Below are 20,955 nucleotides of genomic sequence, written 5' to 3' on the forward strand. Positions count from 1 at the left end.
GTAGAAAATGCAGCGAACAGTGGAGTGAGGTCCATTCCACGCAATCCATTCCACGAAGCTAACCACTGTTAACATTCTGGCGTGTATCTTTCCAGTCTTTTTTCTAGTAACACAATTTTATTTGTACAAAATTGAGATCAGTTCGGCAGCCTATTTTTAAATGTATTTTGTAAAGGACTTTTCAAAATACCATCAAATCATCTTGGGAGACATTTTTAACTAATGCGTTTTCTTTGATCTTCTTGACCTTACTTGACCAATCCCCTCTCCCCACCCCCCCACCCCCCGCCCCCGCTCAATTTAGTTGCATTTTTATTATTAAAAGTGAAGATAGGATCAATATTCTGGTCCATTAATAATCAGAGGCTGAGCATACCTATATCTTAAGGCCTTAATACACGTTGCAAAATTGTTTTGCATTCCCCCATGCGGTGGATTTGCATTCTAGGAGCCCACTGATGCTAGGAGCCCATTGATGCTAGGAGCTATGGATGCAGCAAAGAAGCAGACAGGTGTAGCCACGTGGTTGCCTCTGGAGCCAGCTGCTGGACACGTGTTCCCAAGTTCCTATATGAGCACAGGGCTCCTTGTGTAGAGGGGAAGGGGCCCTATCTCCAATGCTAGTGGGGGCCTGCAGAGGGAGGGCACAGGGTGTTTTCTGGCTGCCACTCCCTTGTGGGGACTGTCAGGGCCCCCATGGAGCCCCACAGCGCTTGTCTGGTGTTCTAGAGGCCCTGGGGACATCTGAGCATCTGTTCCCAGAACCAGACATTGAGAACACACAGGGCACAGTCCAGCTGGGGTGAAAGACGCTGAACAAAGCAACTAAAGAGTCATGAGAAATTTCACTGGGGGTAACTTCTCCGAAGGGACGATTCTAGGGTTGGTTTATGTTTTATATGAGACTGCGAGTTGCCAGGGCACAGAGCACGCAGTAATAACACGCTTTTTTCAAGAGCTTATTCCTGCCCGTGCCCTGTGCTGAGTGCCAGCCAGAACGTTTCCCTGTTTCATCTGGCCTATAGCTCTCTGAGCAAGTCTGTTTCTAATCCCCATTTTAAAGATGGGGAAACTGAGGTGAGGATCAGTAATGAACTTTCCCAATCGAGATCAGGAAGTTAGCAGTGGCGATGTGTACTCTCAGTTTTGGGCGTGCAGAATTCAATGTTTGGAGAATAATAGGTCAATGAGTAAGTGAGCTCCCCAGAGGGCAAACTCTGTGAAGGCAGCGCCCAGCTTGTCCTGGTCACCATGTGCCCCCAGGGCCCGGTGCTTGGCTATGGAATAGTCTGTGTGAACTAGGTGTGGGTGCGATGCCCCTCGCTGGACAGACAGCCCTCCCTCACATCCGGCCCCCTTTGCATCAGGTCCCCCTCAAAACCAGCAGCAGAGGCAGCAGCCCAGTTTGGCTCCAAATGCCTTTCACGCCACCGAGAATCACGGTTTTACATTATTAATCACTCCTGACAACAGTAGAATGTATCCCTTCACGAGAACAGAGACACAGAACATTTCTGCTCTGGTGTGTCTGGCCTGGGAAACCAGCTTGAACGACGCACCGTTCTTTCTGGAAGTGTTTCAGACAGGAGTTGAACATGTCTGAATGAGCCTGTGAGCGGAAGGTCTGCATACTACGCTATTTACGATAACCAAAGACCCTGCGACCTGAGCCTGGAGTCAGGCTCCCCTGTGCCCTTCACCAGCACCTTGACCCTAGCCAAGTCTTGTCTTGTCTGGGCCTCAGTTTACCCATCTGCCAGAAGACAGGATTTGGCTCTAATGTTTCTTTCTGTCCTTTCCTTCTATCCTTTCCACTCTTTATCTTCCTGCCTTGGTCCCAAAGCCCTGTCTTCTCTATAGAAACCAGTTTCCTGCTGGAAATAAAGAAACAGAATCAGAGAAAAGAGATGTCCCCCTTGGTGGGGGGTGGGGGTGCATCTATGACCAGTTTAGCCAGCTTTCTTTGGCTTGCTGCTGCAGGAGAGCTCAACCATGTGACACACCTAAGCACACATGATACCACCCACAAAACACACATGCACCCACAAACCCACAACACACACACACACACACACACACACACACACGATGCATACGCACACACATGCGTCTTTATGGTTAAGACCTCTGGCTCTGGCCTGGTACCAGGCAAGTACTTCTTTGTAGATACTGGCCCTGGTTTCTGGCTTCCAGATGCTTGGTTAGAAGTTTGTCATGAGATGGGCATCCAGAGCACTGACAAGAAGTGTGGGCATGGAGTGGGGGAGAGAGCAGGGGGGAGAGAATTGCCAGAAAGTAGCAAAGGCAGCCCAAGTGTGACTTGCACGTTATTATCTGTGGTGCCAGTCATTTACTCCACAGAGGTTTGCCAACGCCCGCTGCAGGCCAGACCCCATCAGACGCGCACCAGGGGCCTATCCGGTGACACGCCCACCGAGCTGCCTGTCTACGGTTGCCAATCAAGGGGAGACAGGCCGTGAACAAGGTGTGTGTCCACTGCCGCTGGTCACTGTGCTGAGGCCTTGACACACACACCACCCCGCACTGTGAAATACCGTTGTTTCCACCCCCCCCCCCCCCCGTGCAGGGGTGGAGATGCGGGTTTGGCAAGGTGAAACCACCTGCCAAGGTCACCCGTGTGGGATTCTGAGTTGGGTCTTCATCTCCCCTCTCCCCCATGCCTGGGCTCCCTGCAGAAGGCAGCTGCTCTTTATCCTCCGAGGGGAGATGGAGCTGGGGGAAATTCCAGGAAGCCCAGGAAGGGTGCTGCCCAAACCCAGCACCCTTCCCAGGCGGACCCAGGTAGAGGTGGTAAGGATGGAGGAGGGGAGCAGGAAGCACCATCTGCTGAGGTCTGCCTGTGGGCTCCGGGGCCCAGGCACCTGCATCCACATCCTGCCCCACCTCACGCACAGGTGGCACCCTGAGCCTCGGTGCCCCTATCTGTCAAACAGGAATCATATTAGCTGGGACCTCACAGGGCTGCTGTAGGGATCCAATGAACTCACTGTAGACCTGGATGTGTGTTTGTGGAATGATTAAGTGAGTGAATCTGAAGAGTCTAGGACAGGGCCTGGTACATAGTCAGTGTCAAATAAACATTAGGTCTTATTAGTGTTTGGACACAAAAAGAGACCCCCTCCCCCCAAAGTTGAAAAACACAAAGTCCAAAGATGCTAAGCTGGGAACGTGGACAGGCTGATTAGGCCACACACATAGGATTTGGGGACAAGCAGACCCAGCTAGAAGGGGTTTCCAAAGGTGGCCAGTTGAGAGGAGAGGTTGTTAACCCACCCCCCTGGCTGCCGAAGCTGCTTCTGCAGAGGCAGATCTGTGCGGCAGGCCTCGTTGCAGGAGGTGAGGGGCAGGGCTGGACCTGCGGAGCGGAGGCTGGGATCTGCCAGCCAGGGCAGGCCCTTTGTTGACTCAGTGGGACACTTTCCACAATGCCCAAGGGACAGAGTCAGGACACGGCCAGCCACCCTTGGCCCAGCCAAAACCCACGCTGGCTTCCCTGGGTTCCCAGCTGGCTGCCAAGGCAGGCCTGGCACCTGAGCAACTACAGGATATGCAGGGCCCCTCGTTCAAAAATTATTAAGAATTTCAAGATGATGACAGTAGAGGATTCACCCAAGCTTGGGGCCCTTTCGAGGGAGGAGCCCTGGCACCTGCATGGATCGCACATTCGTGAAGCTGGCCTTGTACCTAAACCCAGCCAGCAGGGATATGCCACTAGGAGCCAGCCCTCCTTGCTGGCACGGATAGGATCTTTTCTCTCTAAAGATCCTCCTGTGGTAGATCCAACCCGTGATCAGGACAGACAGCAGCACTGTACCGTCTGGAGGCCCTGAAAGGCCTGTCTTGGCGGTCACCTGAGGACATATACCCATTTCACAATCCTATGCCCTATAACCAGGTTGGGAAATGCATCTCAAGCCCCAGACTTCATAGGACTATGAAGATCTCTTTGCTCTTCTTCCCCTCAAGGGTTTTACTTGGGCACCTGCTGCTCCCGGCCTGAGACTCCCGCCCTGCTGTCCCCTCTGCCCAGAGAGGCCACTTCGTGGGCTCCAGCTATAGCCAGACCATGTCCCTTTGTAACATTTCTGGCTTTGAACTCAGTGACCCTCTCAATCATCACCTGGACGTATATGTTTCCATATTCGTTGTCTGTTTCACCTACAAGCAACAGGAGCCCCAGGAGGGAAGAAGGGGTTTGTACCTGGCTCTAGGTAGATGTTCAGTAAATATGAATTGAATAAAATGCCACCTCCTCAGGGGGGCTTTCCTGATCTCCAACTTGGCCTCTAGCTCATCATGACCATATCTGAAGTGACCTAAGTTTAACTATGGGTTTGTGTGTGAGTCTATAATCTCTCCCGTTCCTGCCCCCTATCCCATGTGACACCCCCTCCCCATGTCACATGAGGGGGGCGATTTTGTTTTGTTTGTTGCCCTGCGTCTGGTACCCAGCACAGAGCCTGGCACTGAACAGGAACACAGTATTTGCTGAATGTATGAAGGAAATCTCATTCCCTGACTTATGGCCTCCCTCCCATGGACTCAAGCTGGTCCAGCAGAGGCGGCCCATCCTCCCGTACCCACACTCCCAGTAGGGGGAGTGCTCCCACACGCACTGCACCATTCACACCTTGGCTCCCCGGAAAGGATCCTGACCGTGGGCCCTGTTCCTCCTCACCGAATCCCCAGCACTACAGTGCCTGGTACACACAGGGCAGTCAGACTTAGCAAATAAAGATACAGGCATACAGTGAAATTTGAATTTCAGATAAGCAACACACAAATTTTTAGTATAAGTCGATCCCAAATATTGCACAGGATATACTTACACCAAAAATTATTTGTGATCTATCTGAAATTCGCGTTTATCTGGCAGCCCTAGGCACACGCAAAGCCTCCCATGAGTGTGGGTTCTCAAGCGTATGCTTTTCCCAAAGCAAGTCTGTCCTTTCCTATTAACCACCTTAGCCAAGGATGCTGTCATGGGGTGACGCCTTCCTGATTGCCGATCCTCTCATCTGCAAACAGGAGGATAAAATGACGCCAGTTCCTCCCCTCCCCAATATGCCATGAGGATTGCACAACAAGACCACCAGCACATATTCAGCCTCTTACACACTTTCGCGGCACTGACTCCTTTATTCGTCACTCACCATCACCCCGGTCAAGGACACCATTAGGGAGGCCATTTTTGCAGAGGAGGTAACTGAGGTGGGACAGGTGAAAGGACTTGCCAAGGTCACGCGTCCCACCCATCTTTAGAGATGCGGTTGTGGCCTCCGTGCCCGACACCCCACTTCAGACCCCCAGCAGAACCAACGTTGGAACCAGGGCACAGACCACGAACCAGTCCCAGGGCCACCGTTAGTTAGAGCAGTGATGGCATACTGTAGGTGCTCAGGAAATGTGGCCGGTGCTGTTGTCCCAGGCAGATCAACCAGAGGTCAATGTTGTGGCTAAGGCGGGTTTTTTTTTTTTTTTTAATCCATTGAATTCACTGGTTATTTTTGTCTGCTGGTGGTTCAGTCTTGATTGAGTAAATGCTGCTTCATTTCCAAGACGAAGTGCGGGATTTTTCACTGCCAGACAGCCTTGGAGCCTCTGCGAGAGATTTAGAGGGCAGGGGTTGTTCCTGGCATCCTGAGTGCCCAGCAGAAAGGGTCCAAGCTCCCGAGAGTTTGTCCGATGGGCTGAAAGAAGGAATAGCTGAAAGGAGGGGCTGTGATGGTGGTCTTCCTCGGCCCAGGAGGTGAGTGGCACCCACCGTCATCCCCAGGCCCAACCTCCATTGTTAGGGTTCCCCAGGCAACCATCAGGACACCCTCCCCCCAGTTTTTCCTCCAAGATGCAGAGGCCAAATTGCAGCAAGACCTCCCTCACCCCAGACCTGCGGGTGAAATCGATCCCTCCTCAAGCTAGGGGCTGAGACTGTCCAGGCATCCAGGCCCTGAGCGCTTCCCCCCTCCTCCTGGTCCCTGGGGTTGGGCACAGCTCTGAGAGCGAGCCTCTCTTCCCAAACAAATCAGGGTCAGAACCTTTGAACCTCCCTCTGTGTGGGCACCTTGGGCTCCTCCGTAAACCCGGAACACCCAGTCACCCCCGAATTTGAATTCCTTCACAAAAAGTGCTCTGTGAGAGCAAGGGGGCATCCCTGGGACCAGCTGCCCGGAGAGATGTCACCCACTTCCTGGGCCGGCTTTCTCCGAGTTCTGCGAATCTCTGGTCTGGTTACAGTCTCTTAAAAGGGAATAATTTTTAAACACCCCTCCCACCCTGCCCAACACAAAAGGAGTCTCTGCTCCTTCCTAAACCCCAGTCATTGCCTGGATATGTGGATATTTAAAAAAGGAGGAAACTATGTGGGGGTGCACAGCCTTGGGTGAGGACCAGGCTCTTCCATTGCGAGGCCCTGAGCAACCAACTCCCCAGGCCAGCTCCCACGTCTGTAGAATGGGGCTCCCAACATGCCCGTCTCGGGGAGTAGGTACCAGGTTGAGGTCCTATTTGGTGAGTTTCTGGCACTAGGCAGGCGCTCCCCAAGCGCATACAAAATAGAGACTGGAGCAGAGGTCCAGGAGGGGCCACACCACATTGTTGAGTCTGCAGGTGTGCCAGGGAGAGGACCTCTGACGTAATACCCCCATTCCTTTCTAAAACCAGGAGAATGTGTTCTTGTAACACTCGTGTAATTAAAACTTAATGAAATAAAAGGACACCCCCGCACTTCCTCCCCCTCCCCCCCCTCCCCCCCTCCCCCGCCGGCGGCCCCTGGGGCAGCAGACGGCGGCAGCGGTTTCGCCCCGGGCCCTGCCGGCTGGGTCGCATCTCGAGTCCCAGGACACGTATTTACATGACAAGGGCTCCCGGGCGGTTCTCGGAGCCGTCCGGGGCGTGTCGACACGAATTCCAGCCTCCCCCGGGCGACCTCCTGGGGGTCGGGGTAAAGTGCGCAGCGGGGGGCGCCAGGGGCCTCGAGGCCTCGATGTTAGGTGATGGTGATGGGGGGCGCCCCTCGTCGTCTCCAGTTCCCCGCGCCCTGAGTCCGGGGACCTGCTCCGGGAGAGGACAGGCTTCCCCTAAACCTGGGGCGAGGACCCCGGGACCCAGGGGCGAGGCTGCCTGCGAGCCGCGCTTCCCCGGGCCCGCGGGTCGGGCCACGCGCTCCAAACCGGCCCAGGAGGCGCGGAGGCGCAGCGCGGCCCCCCGCCCCGCCGCCCCGGGTCTACGCGGGCCGCCTCGCTCTGGCCCTTTAAGAGCCCGCCCCCTTCCCCGTCACCCCGCCCCGCGGCCCGGGAAGGGGGTGCGGGGGAACCTCGGCGGGGATTGGCGCAGCGCGCGCCCCCTCCCCGGCCCCCGCGCGGTGGGAACCGGCAGCCCCGTCTAGCGCTGACGTCAGACCGTCTGCCTGCCTCCGGCCGCGGTCTCGGAGCGAAACCCGATCTCCTTGGACTTGAATGAGGAGGCGGCGGCGGCGGCGGAGGCGCTCGGCTGCGGGAAGCCAGCGGCGGAGGCTCAGCCCCGGCGGCCGCGCGCGCCCCGGCTGCCGGCCCATTTCCCGGACGCCACCCGCGGGCGCTGCCGACGCCCCCGGGGCTGCCGAGGGCCGGCCGGGGGGCGCAGGGGAGCGCGGCGGCGCGCGCTGAGCCCCGCGGAGCCCCGGGAACTTGGCGGCGCCCCGAGCCCGGCGAGCCGGGGTGCGCCCTCCCCGCCGCGCGCCTCCTGCATGCGGGGCCCGAGCGCCGGGCGCCGGCCGGACCCCCCCCCGGCCGCCCCCGCGCCCCCCGCGCCCCGCGCCGCGCCGCCGCGCCGTCCATGCACCGCTTGATGGGGGCCAACAGCACCGCCGCCCTCGCCGCCGGGCAGCCCAATGTCTCCTGCACGTGCAACTGCAAACGCTCTTTGTTCCAGAGCATGGAGATCAGTGAGTGACCCCGCGCCCCCTCCCCGGAGGCCCCGTCGGGCTGGGACCCCGAGGCCGGCCGCAGCGGCAGCGGCGGGCGGGGGCGGGGGCGGGGGCGGGGGCGGGGGCGGGGGCGGGGGCCGGGCCGTGCGCGCCCCTCGGGCCGTGCGCCCTGCGCCCCGGGCGCGCCCTCCCGGCTCGCGGCAGCTGGCGGCCGGCCCGGCTTTGTCCCGCGGCGCGGAGAGCCTGGCACGGCCCCCGCTGCCCGCGCCCCGCCCGAGGGGCCTCGGACCCGGGGCCGAGCGGCCGGGAGGGCGGCGGGGCGCGGGGCGCGGGAGGGCCGGGGCGCTCGGGGCCGCCAAGTTCCCATTTTATTTCCCCGAGGGGCAGCCTCGGTGGAGCAATTAGGGCGGCTCTTTATCAACTTTGGCTGGGGGGGGGGAGGGGAGGGGAGGGGAGGGGGAGGGGGAGGGGGCGGCGGGCGTGTGAGACGCGGTCTGGCCTGCGGGGTGTCTGGGGCCCCGGGCGTGTGTCTGGACTGTGCGTGGCGCTTCCGTCTCGGCCTGTGCGAGCGGGTTTCCTCGCGTCTGTGGAGCGCGCGTGTCTGTGTGTGTCTGTCTGGGTCTGGCGCGTCTCCGTGGCTCTGTGTCTGTGTGTCTGGGTCGCAGTCTGTCCCGGGCATATGTCGTCCTCCTGCGCCCCTGCCTGTGGCCCGGTCGGGTGCCTCTTCCCAGCGTGTGCATCGTGCTGGGGGCTTGGGGACCGTTTGTGCCCAGGTGTCTGGATCCAGGGCTCCGCGCCGGTGGGTCTGGCCCAAGGTGGATCTGGAGTGTGTGTCTCATTGTGTGAGTGTCTGTGTCCCCGACGCACCTATAAATAGCCTCTGTCTGGACAGCTTGGCTCAGCCTGGCTGGGACCGTGGTTACAAATGAGTCAAAGTTTGGGGCTGTCTGTGTTTGGGACCGCCTGGCCCTGAAAGGAGGAGATAGACCGAGGGTGGGGAGGGGGTGTTGGCAGCTTGGCACCAACTCACCCTGTGCACCCAGAAGTTGAGACAAATAAGCCTCTACTTCCGCCATTCGGACCCCACTCGGGTAGAGGTTGGGTTGGGTGGAGCGCCGCTGTCTAGCCTGTACCCCCACCCCCAGCCCATCCTTTGGTGTGTGTGTGGGGGGGGGCTCTTACCTCTCTGGGCTTCGGTTTCCCTACCCTCACCCCTAAGCACCGAGGCAAGGGAGCACACAGCCCTCCCCTGCCAGGGCCAGCCTTCTTCCAGCTGGGACCAGGAGCCAGAGGCGGCCACCACTGAGCAGGGCAGTCACTGGGTGACTCATAAGCCAGTTTCCGCAGGCGGCTGCCACAGTGCGTGGCCCCTGAGCCTGTAGAGTGAGGCACAAGAGGTAAAAATAACCCGTGACCGGCCCTGCCGGGGCAGGCAGGCCAGCTTGAGTGGTGGGTCCTTCCATCCGTGAGTGTCCCCTCCCTCCAGCCCAGGGATGGAAAGCCTGCTTGTCCCCACCACCCCCCACCCCCAACCCCCAAGCCGCCCTGCGCCAGGCCAGCGAGGTGCCAGGAGAACCTGCCCAGAGCCAGCATGTGCGGAACTGAGTTGCATTAAACCAGATTGCTTCCCAAAGGCCCTTTATGAACTCAGGAGGCTAATGAAATGCACGAGGATATTATTAAAATATGTTCGCACATGTTTGGAGAGAGCCTCGCCGGTGCTAAACGGATTGCTGTTTAAGTACCCGAGGTGCCTCATTTTCCCTCTTCTGTAAAGCCGCCTTAGGGCGCTCCCCGCCCCAGGGGTCTCCGCTATTGTGTTGAACCTATGGAATCTGTCTTTAGGAGGACTGGGCCCAGGCATTTTGCTCTTGTCCTTCCTTTGTGTTCAGGACTTTTTAAAAAAAAAAAAAAATTCATTCTTATTCCTGTCCCTCCTTAGGCTCTTCAGCCCTGATGGTATTTTGGCTGACACCAAGGTGTTGTTAAATCCATCGCCTTCAACCCGTGTGCTTCCCCCAGGCGGGCATCTGAGCTGGGCCCTGGAGGTTAGCGCCTGGAACCCTGGCCTGCTCCAGCTGGCCCCAGGGTGGTACATGAGTCACCGCGCGCGCAGTGTATTTTTTACACACGGCCCCCTACTTACTGGAAGAAAGCCCAGGGCAGGAAGGGAAATGATCTTTAAAATGCAGGTATAATGTAACAGTTTGTTACAAGTGCTAATCAGATTTCCCCGAAAGGGTCTGGTGAGGAAGCCTGAAGGCCTGGAGTTTCTTTATACAAAAAAGATGGGGAGGAAAATTTGAAGTGAGGAAGGAAGGCCACATTTCATGTGATTCGAGCTGGGGGGTTGTTCGCAAGCAGAACATCAGAGATGGATTTGGAGCTGGGCTGCGGGACCTTGTCCAGGTGGCCCTTGGTTGGTTCCTTAAATCGCCTTAGTTTCCTCATCTGAAAAATGAGGTCTGGATGGTTGAAATTTAAAAAGCTTACCATCTTTCAAGATGGGGCCTCTGCCCTCCCAAGTCTGGCTGGAGGCTTCCGTGCCAGTGGGCTCCCCTCCCCCGGAACGGTGCTGGGTCCCTGGGGTGGTGTACAGTTGCCCCAAATCTCAGAGCTGGGTGGAGCCTTGGCCGGCTCCGGCTTTATAGATGAGCGAAGGTGGCAATGGAAAGCTTTGCTCCAGCTCTTCCAGCGCACACTGGACCCAAAACCAGGGTTGTTTCTCAGGAAGCGCTGCACGCACTGTCTCTTGGGACTTTGGCCCCACAGTAGGCCCGTCTCGAGCTGGAGGATCTCAGCAGTATCCCCATTGCGCTTGGGAGGGCGGGAACTGGGTGATCTCCAAGGAAGCCAGATAGGAGATCATGCCGGCACGCTCCAGGGGCCCCAGTTTTCTCTGAGAGTCAAGGGGTGAGGGACGCTGCCTGATGAGAATTCACTCTTCCCAAGATACCCCACAGAAAAAGAGGCTGTTCTTTAGAAAAGCCAGGGGTCCTGGGGTTAAAAACAGCTGGCTGACACCAGAGCTAACAGTGGGGAGTTGGCCGGGCAACTTTTCAGGAAAGGGTTCCTTCTTGGCCTGCCGCTCTCTTGGCGTCCTCTTGACCTCTTTACAGATCTGTCTCTCTTAGAAATTAGCCCCTGCTTTTCTCTTCCAGCTGCTGCTTGAGGCTTTTGGGGAGGGGGGGCAGATGGATGCTGCCTCTGCCTGGACAGACTGACTTGTGTCATACGGCTCTTGGCGCTCGTGCCCCATTTCTGGAGGGCCCTGGGCGGCGCACCCTGCGCTGGACCCACCCTGGACCCCTGCGGCCAGTATCTCTGGTGGCAGTTTTGCTTCCTGACACTCCAGTGTCACTGAGTCTCTGATTCCTCTTCAAACCCAATTCCAAAGAGATATTCCCAAACACTAGAGACTGAGCTGCAGGAACTCCCAGGATGCCCGGTGCCCCATGTCTCAAATCCGGGGCATTTCACCCATGGCACTAGGACGTCCTTGTTGGGAGGGAGGGGGAGGCTGTGTGCTGTGCTGGATATTTAGCAGCATCCCTGGCCTTTGTCTGCTAGATGACCGTTGGAGCAGGCTTCTGCTTCCCCCTCCACCAAGTCGCAACACCCGTAACTGTCTCCAGACCTCCCCTGATGTCCCCTGGGGAGCGCATTGCCCTGGCCGAGAACTGCTGTTTTAATCCATTATTTCTCCAAGGGGCTGGGGGGCGGGAGGGTGGAGGTGAGTTGCCAGAAGCTGAACCTCAGTCTCCTTCAGACATCAGCCCCTGGGAAGACCCGTGGTCGCGCTCGAAGTTGGCGCCTGCCTGTCATTCCCTTGGCCTTTCTTGCGCGCCTGTTGTGTGCCACGCAGGAAGGATGGGGAAGGATGGGGCCTCCGAGCGCCTGTTGTGCACCACGCAGGAAGGATGGGGGCTCCGTCTTCAGGAACTTCCCAGTTTTCATCTTGGATTTGCATTTATTAGGAGGAGAGACTCTGGCACCATGTAAGCTTGTATTTTAGGATTTGGTTTAAACTGTGGCTGTCTAGCTGGAGCTATTTCCCCCATGGGCCCTCTGAGCGGGGACTTTTAACCCACATGTTTTCTGACTGTCTGGGTTTTAGGTTGAGGTGCAAATCCTAGACTGGATCTCAGATCAGACAGTTGGCCACAGCTCCCTAGGAGGTCTGGGGTAAGCCAGCCACACCACCCAGTGTGACCCAGGGTCAGGGGTGAGCTGAGTGTTTGTCAAGGCAGAGAGTACATAATTGCTCCTCCTGCGTGCATGCACACAGATGCACGCACGCGCACACACACACATATACGTGCATACCCGTGTGTGTGTACACACGGCCAGTGCATGCACACACGTATGCACACACATGCTCCACTGCTGCATGTCTTTGCCAGCTTCTCTTCGGGTAATGGCTTTACCTTCTGGGCACGTAAGAAAAAGGGGAAAAAAGTGCACACGCACACAGTTGGGCCTTTAAGTTGTGCAGATTTATGCACTCTCCCTTGGAAGGAGAGGGAAATGGAGCGGTGTGCACAGCTGCCCAGGAGAGGAGGCTGTTGGGGAGGGCCAGGGTGGCAGCAGTTTTTCTGGGACAGCCAGGAGCGCTTGCCCCACAGTAGCCCCAGAGCTGCCGGCGCAGGTGCACCCCCGGATCTTCCCTCTGCGAGTCCCGGCCCGTGGCTTGTCAACGTTCCTGGTTTGGTCAGTGGTTCAAACGTACGAATGTGTTGTGGAGGAGGTTACTGGTGGTAGGGCCCCAGCTGGAGGGCCCACGTGGCTTTTCCTCTTCGGGTTTTATCATCCAAAGGCCAGGTTTGCAGGCACCTCAGGGTCTGGGATGCTACCCAAGGAGAAGGAGCTCCTAGCAGTGGAAGTCGGCAGGCTGTCCTCCTGCCAGCCTTGGGGTCTTGCTTGCATGGGGCACACGCTGAGGAGATGATCAGAGCCAGGGGCCTGTTTTGTGTTTTTTAAAAGGTGTCGTGTGCATACAGGCGTGCACGTGTGTGTGTGCATGCGCGTGCCAATGCCCAGTTAGGGGCACGTGTGGAGGCCCTGTGTGCTGGCACGTGCCCACTCTTCTCTCGGTGCCCGGGAGCAATGAGGATGGCACCGTGCTGTGCCCGGGGCTTCCCGAGGCCGGCGAAGCGTGGCACGGGGTGGCAAACTCAGCTTTCTGGGGGGGGGGGGTGAGCCCTGCCGTGGTTGGGGGCAGCTGCCACGCAGGCCCAGTGAGGCCAGACCTTTCAATTTCCGGGACCTGAACAGCCGGATTTTGATGGAAAACCCTTGGTTTTTAAGTACTGGCAATTCTTTTTTTTTTTCTCTCACTTCGAGGGTCCCGCAAAACCCGCCCACAGACCTGATCTCCCTGTGGGTTGCAGTGGGTTAAGTGTGGGATTGGGGGCCAGGGAGATGGAAGCCCAGAACTTTCTGGCTGTCCTGTGGTCCGAATGGAAACGGGGTACCGACAGCTCCTGTGTGCTGGGGGGTTGTGTCTCTTCAGAGAACCCTCTGTGTTCCTGGGGGTTGGTGGTGACAGTTGAGGGGGGGGGGGAGTCTCAGTTGTTCACTCTGTCCTGCCCCCCCGGCGGTCGCTGCCTGAGGAGGTCTGCCCTGGAAAAAGGTTTCCCCGTCCTGGGGCTGGGGTGCTGGCAGGGCCGGGGACGCCGGAATAGGCAGGCCCACGTGGGGACCGTGACCTTGAAGGTGGAGATGCTTGAATATCTCCCTCTCCTTGTCCCTGCCAGGCCCACCGCAGGCCTGGCTGGGAGACCCCCAGCATGCCCACCCCTGGGCAGGAAGCCCCCCAGGCTCTCCTAGGGACCCCCTCAGGTTCCCACAGTCCGCTGCCTTTGGAGGCTGGGGGCCAGCTGGGGCTGTGAGGCACAGACCCATGAAGTCAGCAGCACCCCCAACCTCCAGACTCCCCACTAGGTCCAGCGCAGAAGACCCAGAGCACAAAGCCCAGGAACTGGTGATGCTTTGCGGCTAACATTTTTTGAAAATTAATGTCAGTTTTTTTTAACAAATAAGGGTGTACAGGCCGTGAACCATCAAAATAAGAGCCTGATCTTCTTCGCCGATGGGGGCGGGGGTGGGGGAGGCACATCTTCTGCTCCTCGTCTCCGAGCACCTGTGTCTTCTGTGCTGCCCTGCCCCCTCCCCGAGGTGGGCTGCCCCCCTCCATGAAGTCATGACAACTCGGAGCATTGACAGTCAACCTCACTTTCCCTTCGGGTGACACTACAGAGCCAATCTGTGACACCTCTGTGTCTCGTCAGGGCCTTGTCAGGTACCCATGCGAGTGCCTGTCACCACGCTGGGAAAAGTCCCAGAGCGGCTTGCTGACGAGAGCGGGGGCTTCGGTGCCCTGGGATGGGCCTGGAGAGGGCTGGGGCATCCCCGGGCTTTCCGAGAGCCACAGAACGGCGTTTCTCTTCTGTTTCCAGGGTGACTGATGGATTTTTGCTTCCACTCCCTTTCCTAGTTGGATATAGAGAACTTATTATGTGCCAGGTACTAGTGACGCATTTTTCTTAATCTTCAAAACAGCTCTGCGAGAGCTAACGCTGTCGCCAATTTGCAGATTCCAAAATGGGTCCAGAGAGGGTGAGACACTTGCCCCAGGTCACACAGCCAGGAACTGATGATCTGTTGGAATTCAGACCTAAGCTCCCTGACCCCCAATGCTCGGGCTCCCCTGATTTCTAACCCCACAACACCACATCGACTCCCTGAGCCCCAGCATGATCTTTGCAAGACTCAACACGGCAGTGGTAGTTTGGATTTTGTCCCGAGACTGCAAGTGCCCATAGGACCGTTCACTAGGGAAGAACGGGAACAGATCTCGGGTGTGCGGTCGGGTCCATTCCACTCTGGCCGCACACTAGCTATCTTTCGTTGGCGAGATGTCTCCCAGGCAGGTGTCCCTTAGGAGGCTGCGCCAGGAGCTGGCATCCCTGTCTACACCCCCCTCCTACCACCACCACCGTCAGATGTTGGGGCAGGAGATTGCTGCATGGCCCAGGGATGTTCCCGGAGGGACCATGTCTGTTAACCTTACCCTGATTTCCAGGCCATCTGGGGTCTGCACTGCCAGGTGAGGAAAATGCAGACTTTCCGGGGGCGGGTGTGGGGCACGTGGCATCCTTTAGGTGCTCAGCCATCCAGCGCTTCGTCACGTAGTTAGTGACTGTGGTGCAGAATGCCTGGACCGACCGTATAGACACAACCCTGCCCTCTGAGAGCCGCCCTTCTAGTGAGCAGACGCAAAGTGAGTTAATTCCAGGGAGGGGGCCGATTGGGAATGAACCCAAGGCGACTCTCAAAACCTCTCTCAGGCAGGCCCCCCCAGGATCTCAGACCCGTCATCCGGTTTCGACTCCAAGAGCACGCCGGGCTCTCCTGTTGCACTTGTCGTGTTGTGTGGGGTTCCGTTCGATTAGTTGTCCGTTGTGTTGCTCCTGGTCCCCAGACACTGAGGGGTTGGGGACCGTGCCCGTTTTGCTCAGTATATCCCCCGAGCCTGTGGAAACCCTGAGTGTGAATGAGGTGGGGAAGGAAGTGGGCATGGGCAGGGCAGTGGACAGGACGCGGTCAAGATAAAGACTCTGAAAACCATCTTTTTTGGGACAAGGGCCGAGTCCCTCCCGGGCCTCCACTAGCATGTCTGTGAAATGGAGAGAAGGCTCACACCTGCTTCCTAGGTTGGCCTGAGCAATGAAAAGTGCCTTGGGCACCAAGTAGTATTCTGAACCATCAAGGAAGTTTCCACTGTTTGGGGCAGGAAAGGTGCCTCAGCCTCCGGGCTACCGTCACCTCGGGGAAAGGTCAAAGCCGCACTAAGGGGCAGGCGGAGAAATGCCCTGCTGCAGACCTGCCTCCCCTGCTTCAGCCACGGTGGTCCCACGAGGTCGAGGTCTCTTCCCTATTGCTTCAGCCCTCAGAGTATCGAGATGACAAAGGTGCATTGCCACCCGCCCCGGCAGGAGAATGTATAGGGCAGTTCTTTTCTGCACAGACCTGCTTCAGACCCGGGGTGTTTTGGAGGGTTACTGTCCCACCCATTGTCACCCGCGAGCGGAGCTGGAGGTCGCTCCAAGGCGACGGTGAGACGCCACGTGTTGAAAGGAGCCTGGGTGGCTCCCGTGACTCACCTGCGGAGGTATCAGGGATCATGGGATCTTCCTGATGTCCCGGCAGGTTCTAATATGTATTTGTTTTCTGTTGGGTCGGGGGTGGGAAGAAGAAGGGGTGGGTCCTTTGGCTTAGAGTTGGTGCCTGCAGTGCCTGGTGAGGATGTCAGAAGCCTCAGGGAACCTGGAGTCTTGAGTTTCTTCCCTTTAGACGTATCGGAACTAAAATCCATGAGTATCGTGCCAGTGGGTTTGGGAAATAGCTCTACTAGCAGAAGAGTTTTAATTATTTGGTAGCAAGTGTACCATCCCCAGTGGCCTGGGATCTGGAAGCTGGATACAGTTTGCTTTTGGCCCCTAGGAGCCGGCTCTGAACGCTCCTAAGGCTCCTCCGTCCCCCACAGAAGCACCTGCCAGCTCTCCTTGGCCTGCAGTACTGGGCTCCCCCAGGGCCGGACAGACAGACACACCTACACCTCTGAACAGCCGCGCAGGTTCAAGATCCCACCTTGCCTCTTACGTTTGGAGACCTTGTCCTGTGTCTTTTGTCCCTCGTGGAGATTTTGGCGGTGATGGAGACGGGGACGGTGGTGCCGAGTCCTAGTTGGCTTTTGCATGCTCTTCGGCTCAGAGTAGGTGTTCAATAAACAGTGAAGCAGCTGGCGAGGGGATGGATTTACGATGTCCCTCACTTGCCCCTGTGACCACTGGGTGCGTGGGTGATATCCTATGAACTGCTGACACATGATGGGGTCTGTCGGGAGCAGCCGCCGTCCTTTACTGTCACCGATGGGGAGTCGTCAATCCCTGGCATGCACATCACGTAGGCTGCAGGGGTCCGAGAGTCCCTGTTGGTCCTTAGGTCTCCAGGACATGGTGGTTCCATCCCTGGCTTTGGGGGGGGCGGTAAAAGTGACAAATCCAGCTGCGGATTTGTTTGGGTGTCAGTGGTTAAAAATACCGCAATGTGTGCTTTAATATATAAAACCACATATCTTTGGATCTATGAGAGATACATAAATGTTTCATGATACAAAATACGCAAGTTTTAAAATGTGTGTGTTCCACCCACCAAGCCTTTTTTGAGGTCCCTTGACTGGAGGCCCCCGTGGGGACCCTGCCTCCCACAGGTGTGCCCAGCATTGAGCCTGAGCCTTCCCTTGGCTATGCCTGGGTCCACCAGGGTGGGTGAAATCGGGGTTCCCAGGCCCCTTTTTGAGAAGAAAGAGACGCAGGGAGCTGAGTCAGATTTCTAGCAAATTTTGGGGAAAGCAAACAGTCCTTTCCCAAAAGAGGTTTTTCTGCCCCAGTGGCCTGCGCGACCTGGCCACTACCAGGGGCTGGCGTTGCCCAGGGCACCTGCTTGCTGTACCCATGAACGGTCCAGGGAGCCGGTGGTTAGAGGGCCGGCTGCCTGAGAGCATAAGCCAGGTGTAAGCTCGGGGTTATTCTCTCCAGCGTCGGTTTGCCCACAAGGATCTGACATTCCTGACGGCGATGCTTCTACACTTTGCAGAAGTTTGTCCAGGAAGCCTGGCCAGCAAGCCCTAACCCAAGGCCTGTGGGCTGACTCATCCCAGAGGTCACACTTCGTTAACGGAGAGGCTCAGAGTTTGCATGTGGCCACAGCGAATGCTCTTTCTTCATCTACCCCCAAGTTTTATAGTAGGTAAAATAGCTTTGATCTGAGCTATCTGCAGTCGGTTCGCATGGAGAAATGGTGTGAGCGTTTGGTTGTGGTAGATGATGTGTTTCCAAATCCTGGTCCCAGAAGAGAGGATCTCTATGTTCTACTGTGGCTGCTGCATTTAAAGAATTAAAAAAAAAAAAAAAAAAAAAAAAGTTGATACCAAGATTTCTACAGGAACTGTGTGTAAATGTGCCTGCTTCCTCTACGTCGCTGGTGTGGCTACAGGTTTTAAGAATTTCACGGAAGTCTTAACCCGCCAGGGGGAGGCAGAAAGGGAGGTCCCCGGGTGCCCTGCGAGACTTTGGGGGCTGCCCTCCTCTGCCCCATTTTGCACATTCCCATGTCGACAGGCTGATGATGGTGCCGGAGCAGGTCATAGCTCTAATTGCCTTCCTAAAAACAATTTCGTCGGTAATAATTCTGTAAACCCATGAATCAACTTTGCGCAAACACCCTGAGTAATTTCTTTGTTCTTTTCTTTCTACTTTGTAATTGGTGTCTGTAAAAGCCAAAGGTTTGGTCTTGCGGAAGGCATGATTCATTTATTGGTGTCTGTACCGCCCCGTTATCATTCAGTCATTTGAAATGCCGTCGCGGTGAGCCCGGAGTGATTCATACCAGGCTGAGCTTGGCAGCCGATGGGGTCACGGCCATAGCAGGAAACTATTTTTTCTAATCTATTTATGGTATGGGAGGGAGAGGTGGGTGTATTGAGATGATGGAGAGGGTGTCGATTACGTTGGTGAATATAACCGATTAAATAACACCAACAGGCCCTTTAAACGCCACTCCATTTGCTGCTGGTGATCGTTACGATAGATCACAGCTAAATACGCTCCTATCTCGGCTGTATCTGGCCCGTGTTTATGGATCCCGGTTCCCGAGCAGGCTGGCACATAGGGACGCCCCCGTCGGCGTCCTGGAGCCCTTTACTGTTGAAGAGGTACAGATGCAGAGAATGTTGTCTTAAAAAAAAAACGAACAAAAAAACAACAAAAAACATCGACTGGAGGGGGGTGTCCACCATGCAACATTTTAAATGTCCAGGCTTAAGAGTCAGAGGCCATTCCCCATCGTCCCTTCGGTTTTCCTAACAACGACACAATTATTAGATGTTTGCAATTGTCAAGCCTGTCATTTCGTTATTCTGCAAAGTGTGGGGACTTAACGCGTGGAGTGGCTCATTCTGCCTAATTTTATTACTTACTTTTGGCCCTAAATAAAATTGTCACTACCCTCCCATCTAGAGGCTAATTAGAGTTGCTCGCTGCATGGCCCAGAGGTGTAATTACAAGTCCAGCTTCCAGTTGTCCGTGTAAATCCAGGCCCTGCCTGCGAGTGCGTAATCCCACAGTCACTTACGTGGAGTTGACGAATATTTCTCCCCGCAGTCTGCTTCTCTGGTGACTCTCCGTCAGCCTAATAACTCACTCCGCTGGATCCTGCGGTCTGGCTCGCGAATTTGTGAATCCCCAGCTCCTGTGACCCTTTCCTTAGACTAGGAGAGCCCAGCTGGTGTTCATTGAGCGGCTTTGTGACTCCCAGGGTGTGGATCAGGGATGAGAGCGTGGCTGCCGGTCCCGCACTGTCCTTCCTGCCCTGTGACAGACACTGCTCCTGCATAGCAGCGTCCACTCTTGGCGGGGCTCGGGGAGGGCTCGACGGTGATGTTGACAATCCTCAGGAAGGAAGCTGAGAGTTGTCTGTGCAGGGAAGTCCGGCCGGGAGAGGCGTCAGGGCCGCAGGACTTCGTCCCTTCTGTGAGTTCTAGGAATGTGCCACCACCTTGGAGTGGCCCAGGCCCCTGCCTTCAGCTCTCAGGCTTGGGTGCCTCCCAGACCTCCAAGCTCATGCAAGGTGAGATCTGCAGAAAGACCCATCCCTGTTACTCCCCGACTCCTGACAGCACTTCATTTGTCTGTCTTTAAAATTGGGGTCACAAGCCTACATGTCACAGAAGCCTCCCCTTTACCTCAACAGCCTCTTTGCCCTGGATATCCTGAGGCCTATGCTAAACACATTGTAGCGTTCCTTTACACTCTAGTGAGAATGAGCTCTGGACCCTTTCCCCAGTATAGACTTGGACGAGGGGAGATGAGGATTGGGAGCAATTTTCTCTGCGTCCACCCATAGTGGCATTGTGGCTTTTCACACCCCGCTCTTCCTCTTGTGCGTGCCCTGCCTCACTGTCCTTGGGATGCCCCTCATGTGTACCTGAGCAGGCCAAGCCAGGTCATGTGCTGCGGTGTGGGAGATCACGAGGAGCAGAGCAGGATTTGAACCTGGGCCATGGGGCTCTGAAGCCTGTGCTTGGCCTGCCATCCTCTAGACTTCGGAATCACCCGCCCCCCACTGCAAGGGTGTTGGTGTCCCTGCCTTTGCTCTCTGGCTTCTCCAGCCACCTCTCCACATCCCTCCTTGGAAGGGTCACCTGGTGGCGATGCCTGGGGCACAGGCCTGAGATAGCAAGGGTTTGTCCGGCATTGAGCCGCAGCTGAAGGGAGAGAGGGGTGACTGCAGCCTCTGGAGTGCTGGGCAGGCCTGGGGTCCCGAGAGGGGGTGGAGACAGCTTAGTGAGCCTCATGGCTGGAAGGTGCTCCTGCAGCACCCTCTGCACTCAGCCGTTGCCGTGCTGGCTGCACAGGAGGTCCGCCTCGAGGCTCATAGTCGGGCACTCAGGTGCACCCCAGGCCAATGACTGGGGACAGGGCAGGCAGCCAGGATGCGAACCCTCCGGGTAATTCCAGCTTGTGGCCGCAGCTAAGGCTGCTCCAGCAAGGGAGAGGAGCAAACCAAGGCCAGTCTTCAGCCCAGAGCCCCTCAGTTACTAAACGAGGCCTGCTACTAATACTGTTGTCATCACAAGGATACGTCATACCAGCAGGGACTCTGGGTGTGCCGGCTTGGTGCTCCCACTCATGTGCGTCCGTCCTCGAGGCAGCAGCAGGACGCCGGGCGGCCTTGTCTCCCAGCACGGGGCTCACCTGTGTGTTGTGTTCTGGACCAGGTGCTTGGAATGACTGAGTGACCCCGGAGGCCTCTGGCCAGCCTCGGGATTGGGGGGATTACCTCGGGTTTGATGGACACCATGGTCGGGATGGGCCCTTGGCATCCTGACTTCTCTTTCCGCGCCCTGTGGCTGGCCAGAGACCTCGATTTCTGGCAACCTGTGTGAGGCTTTCTGCCTCGCCGGAGGT

The 20,955-nt window shown here is 56.9% G+C and overlaps 1 protein-coding gene and 1 long non-coding RNA gene across 3 annotated transcripts in view; one reads left to right on the top strand and one right to left on the bottom strand.

Annotated features, from left to right (window-relative positions):
* Window positions 1-5,123: 5,123 nt before the first annotated feature.
* On the bottom strand, window positions 5,124-7,235 carry LOC140595330 (uncharacterized). Its single transcript, XR_011996850.1, has 2 exons — window positions 6,872-7,235; window positions 5,124-5,711 (listed from the first exon to the last, which is right to left on the bottom strand). It is a non-coding gene; the product is annotated as an uncharacterized lncRNA (long non-coding RNA).
* A 129-nt stretch (window positions 7,236-7,364) lies between these two features.
* PMEPA1 (prostate transmembrane protein, androgen induced 1) overlaps window positions 7,365-20,955 on the top strand; it is a 55,641-nt gene continuing 42,050 nt past the window's right edge. The window contains exon 1 of one of the 2 annotated variants that reach the window (XM_072735526.1): window positions 7,365-7,942. In XM_072735526.1, the coding sequence (XP_072591627.1) occupies window positions 7,834-7,942 (109 nt within the window). In that variant the 5' untranslated portion in view covers window positions 7,365-7,833. The remainder of the gene's footprint in view (window positions 7,943-20,955) is intronic. The other variant, XM_072735524.1, reaches the window with a different exon arrangement.

This window comes from Vulpes vulpes, chromosome 14 (genome assembly GCF_048418805.1).
Source record: "Vulpes vulpes isolate BD-2025 chromosome 14, VulVul3, whole genome shotgun sequence".
In the NCBI taxonomy this organism is placed as follows: Eukaryota; Metazoa; Chordata; class Mammalia; order Carnivora; family Canidae; genus Vulpes; species Vulpes vulpes.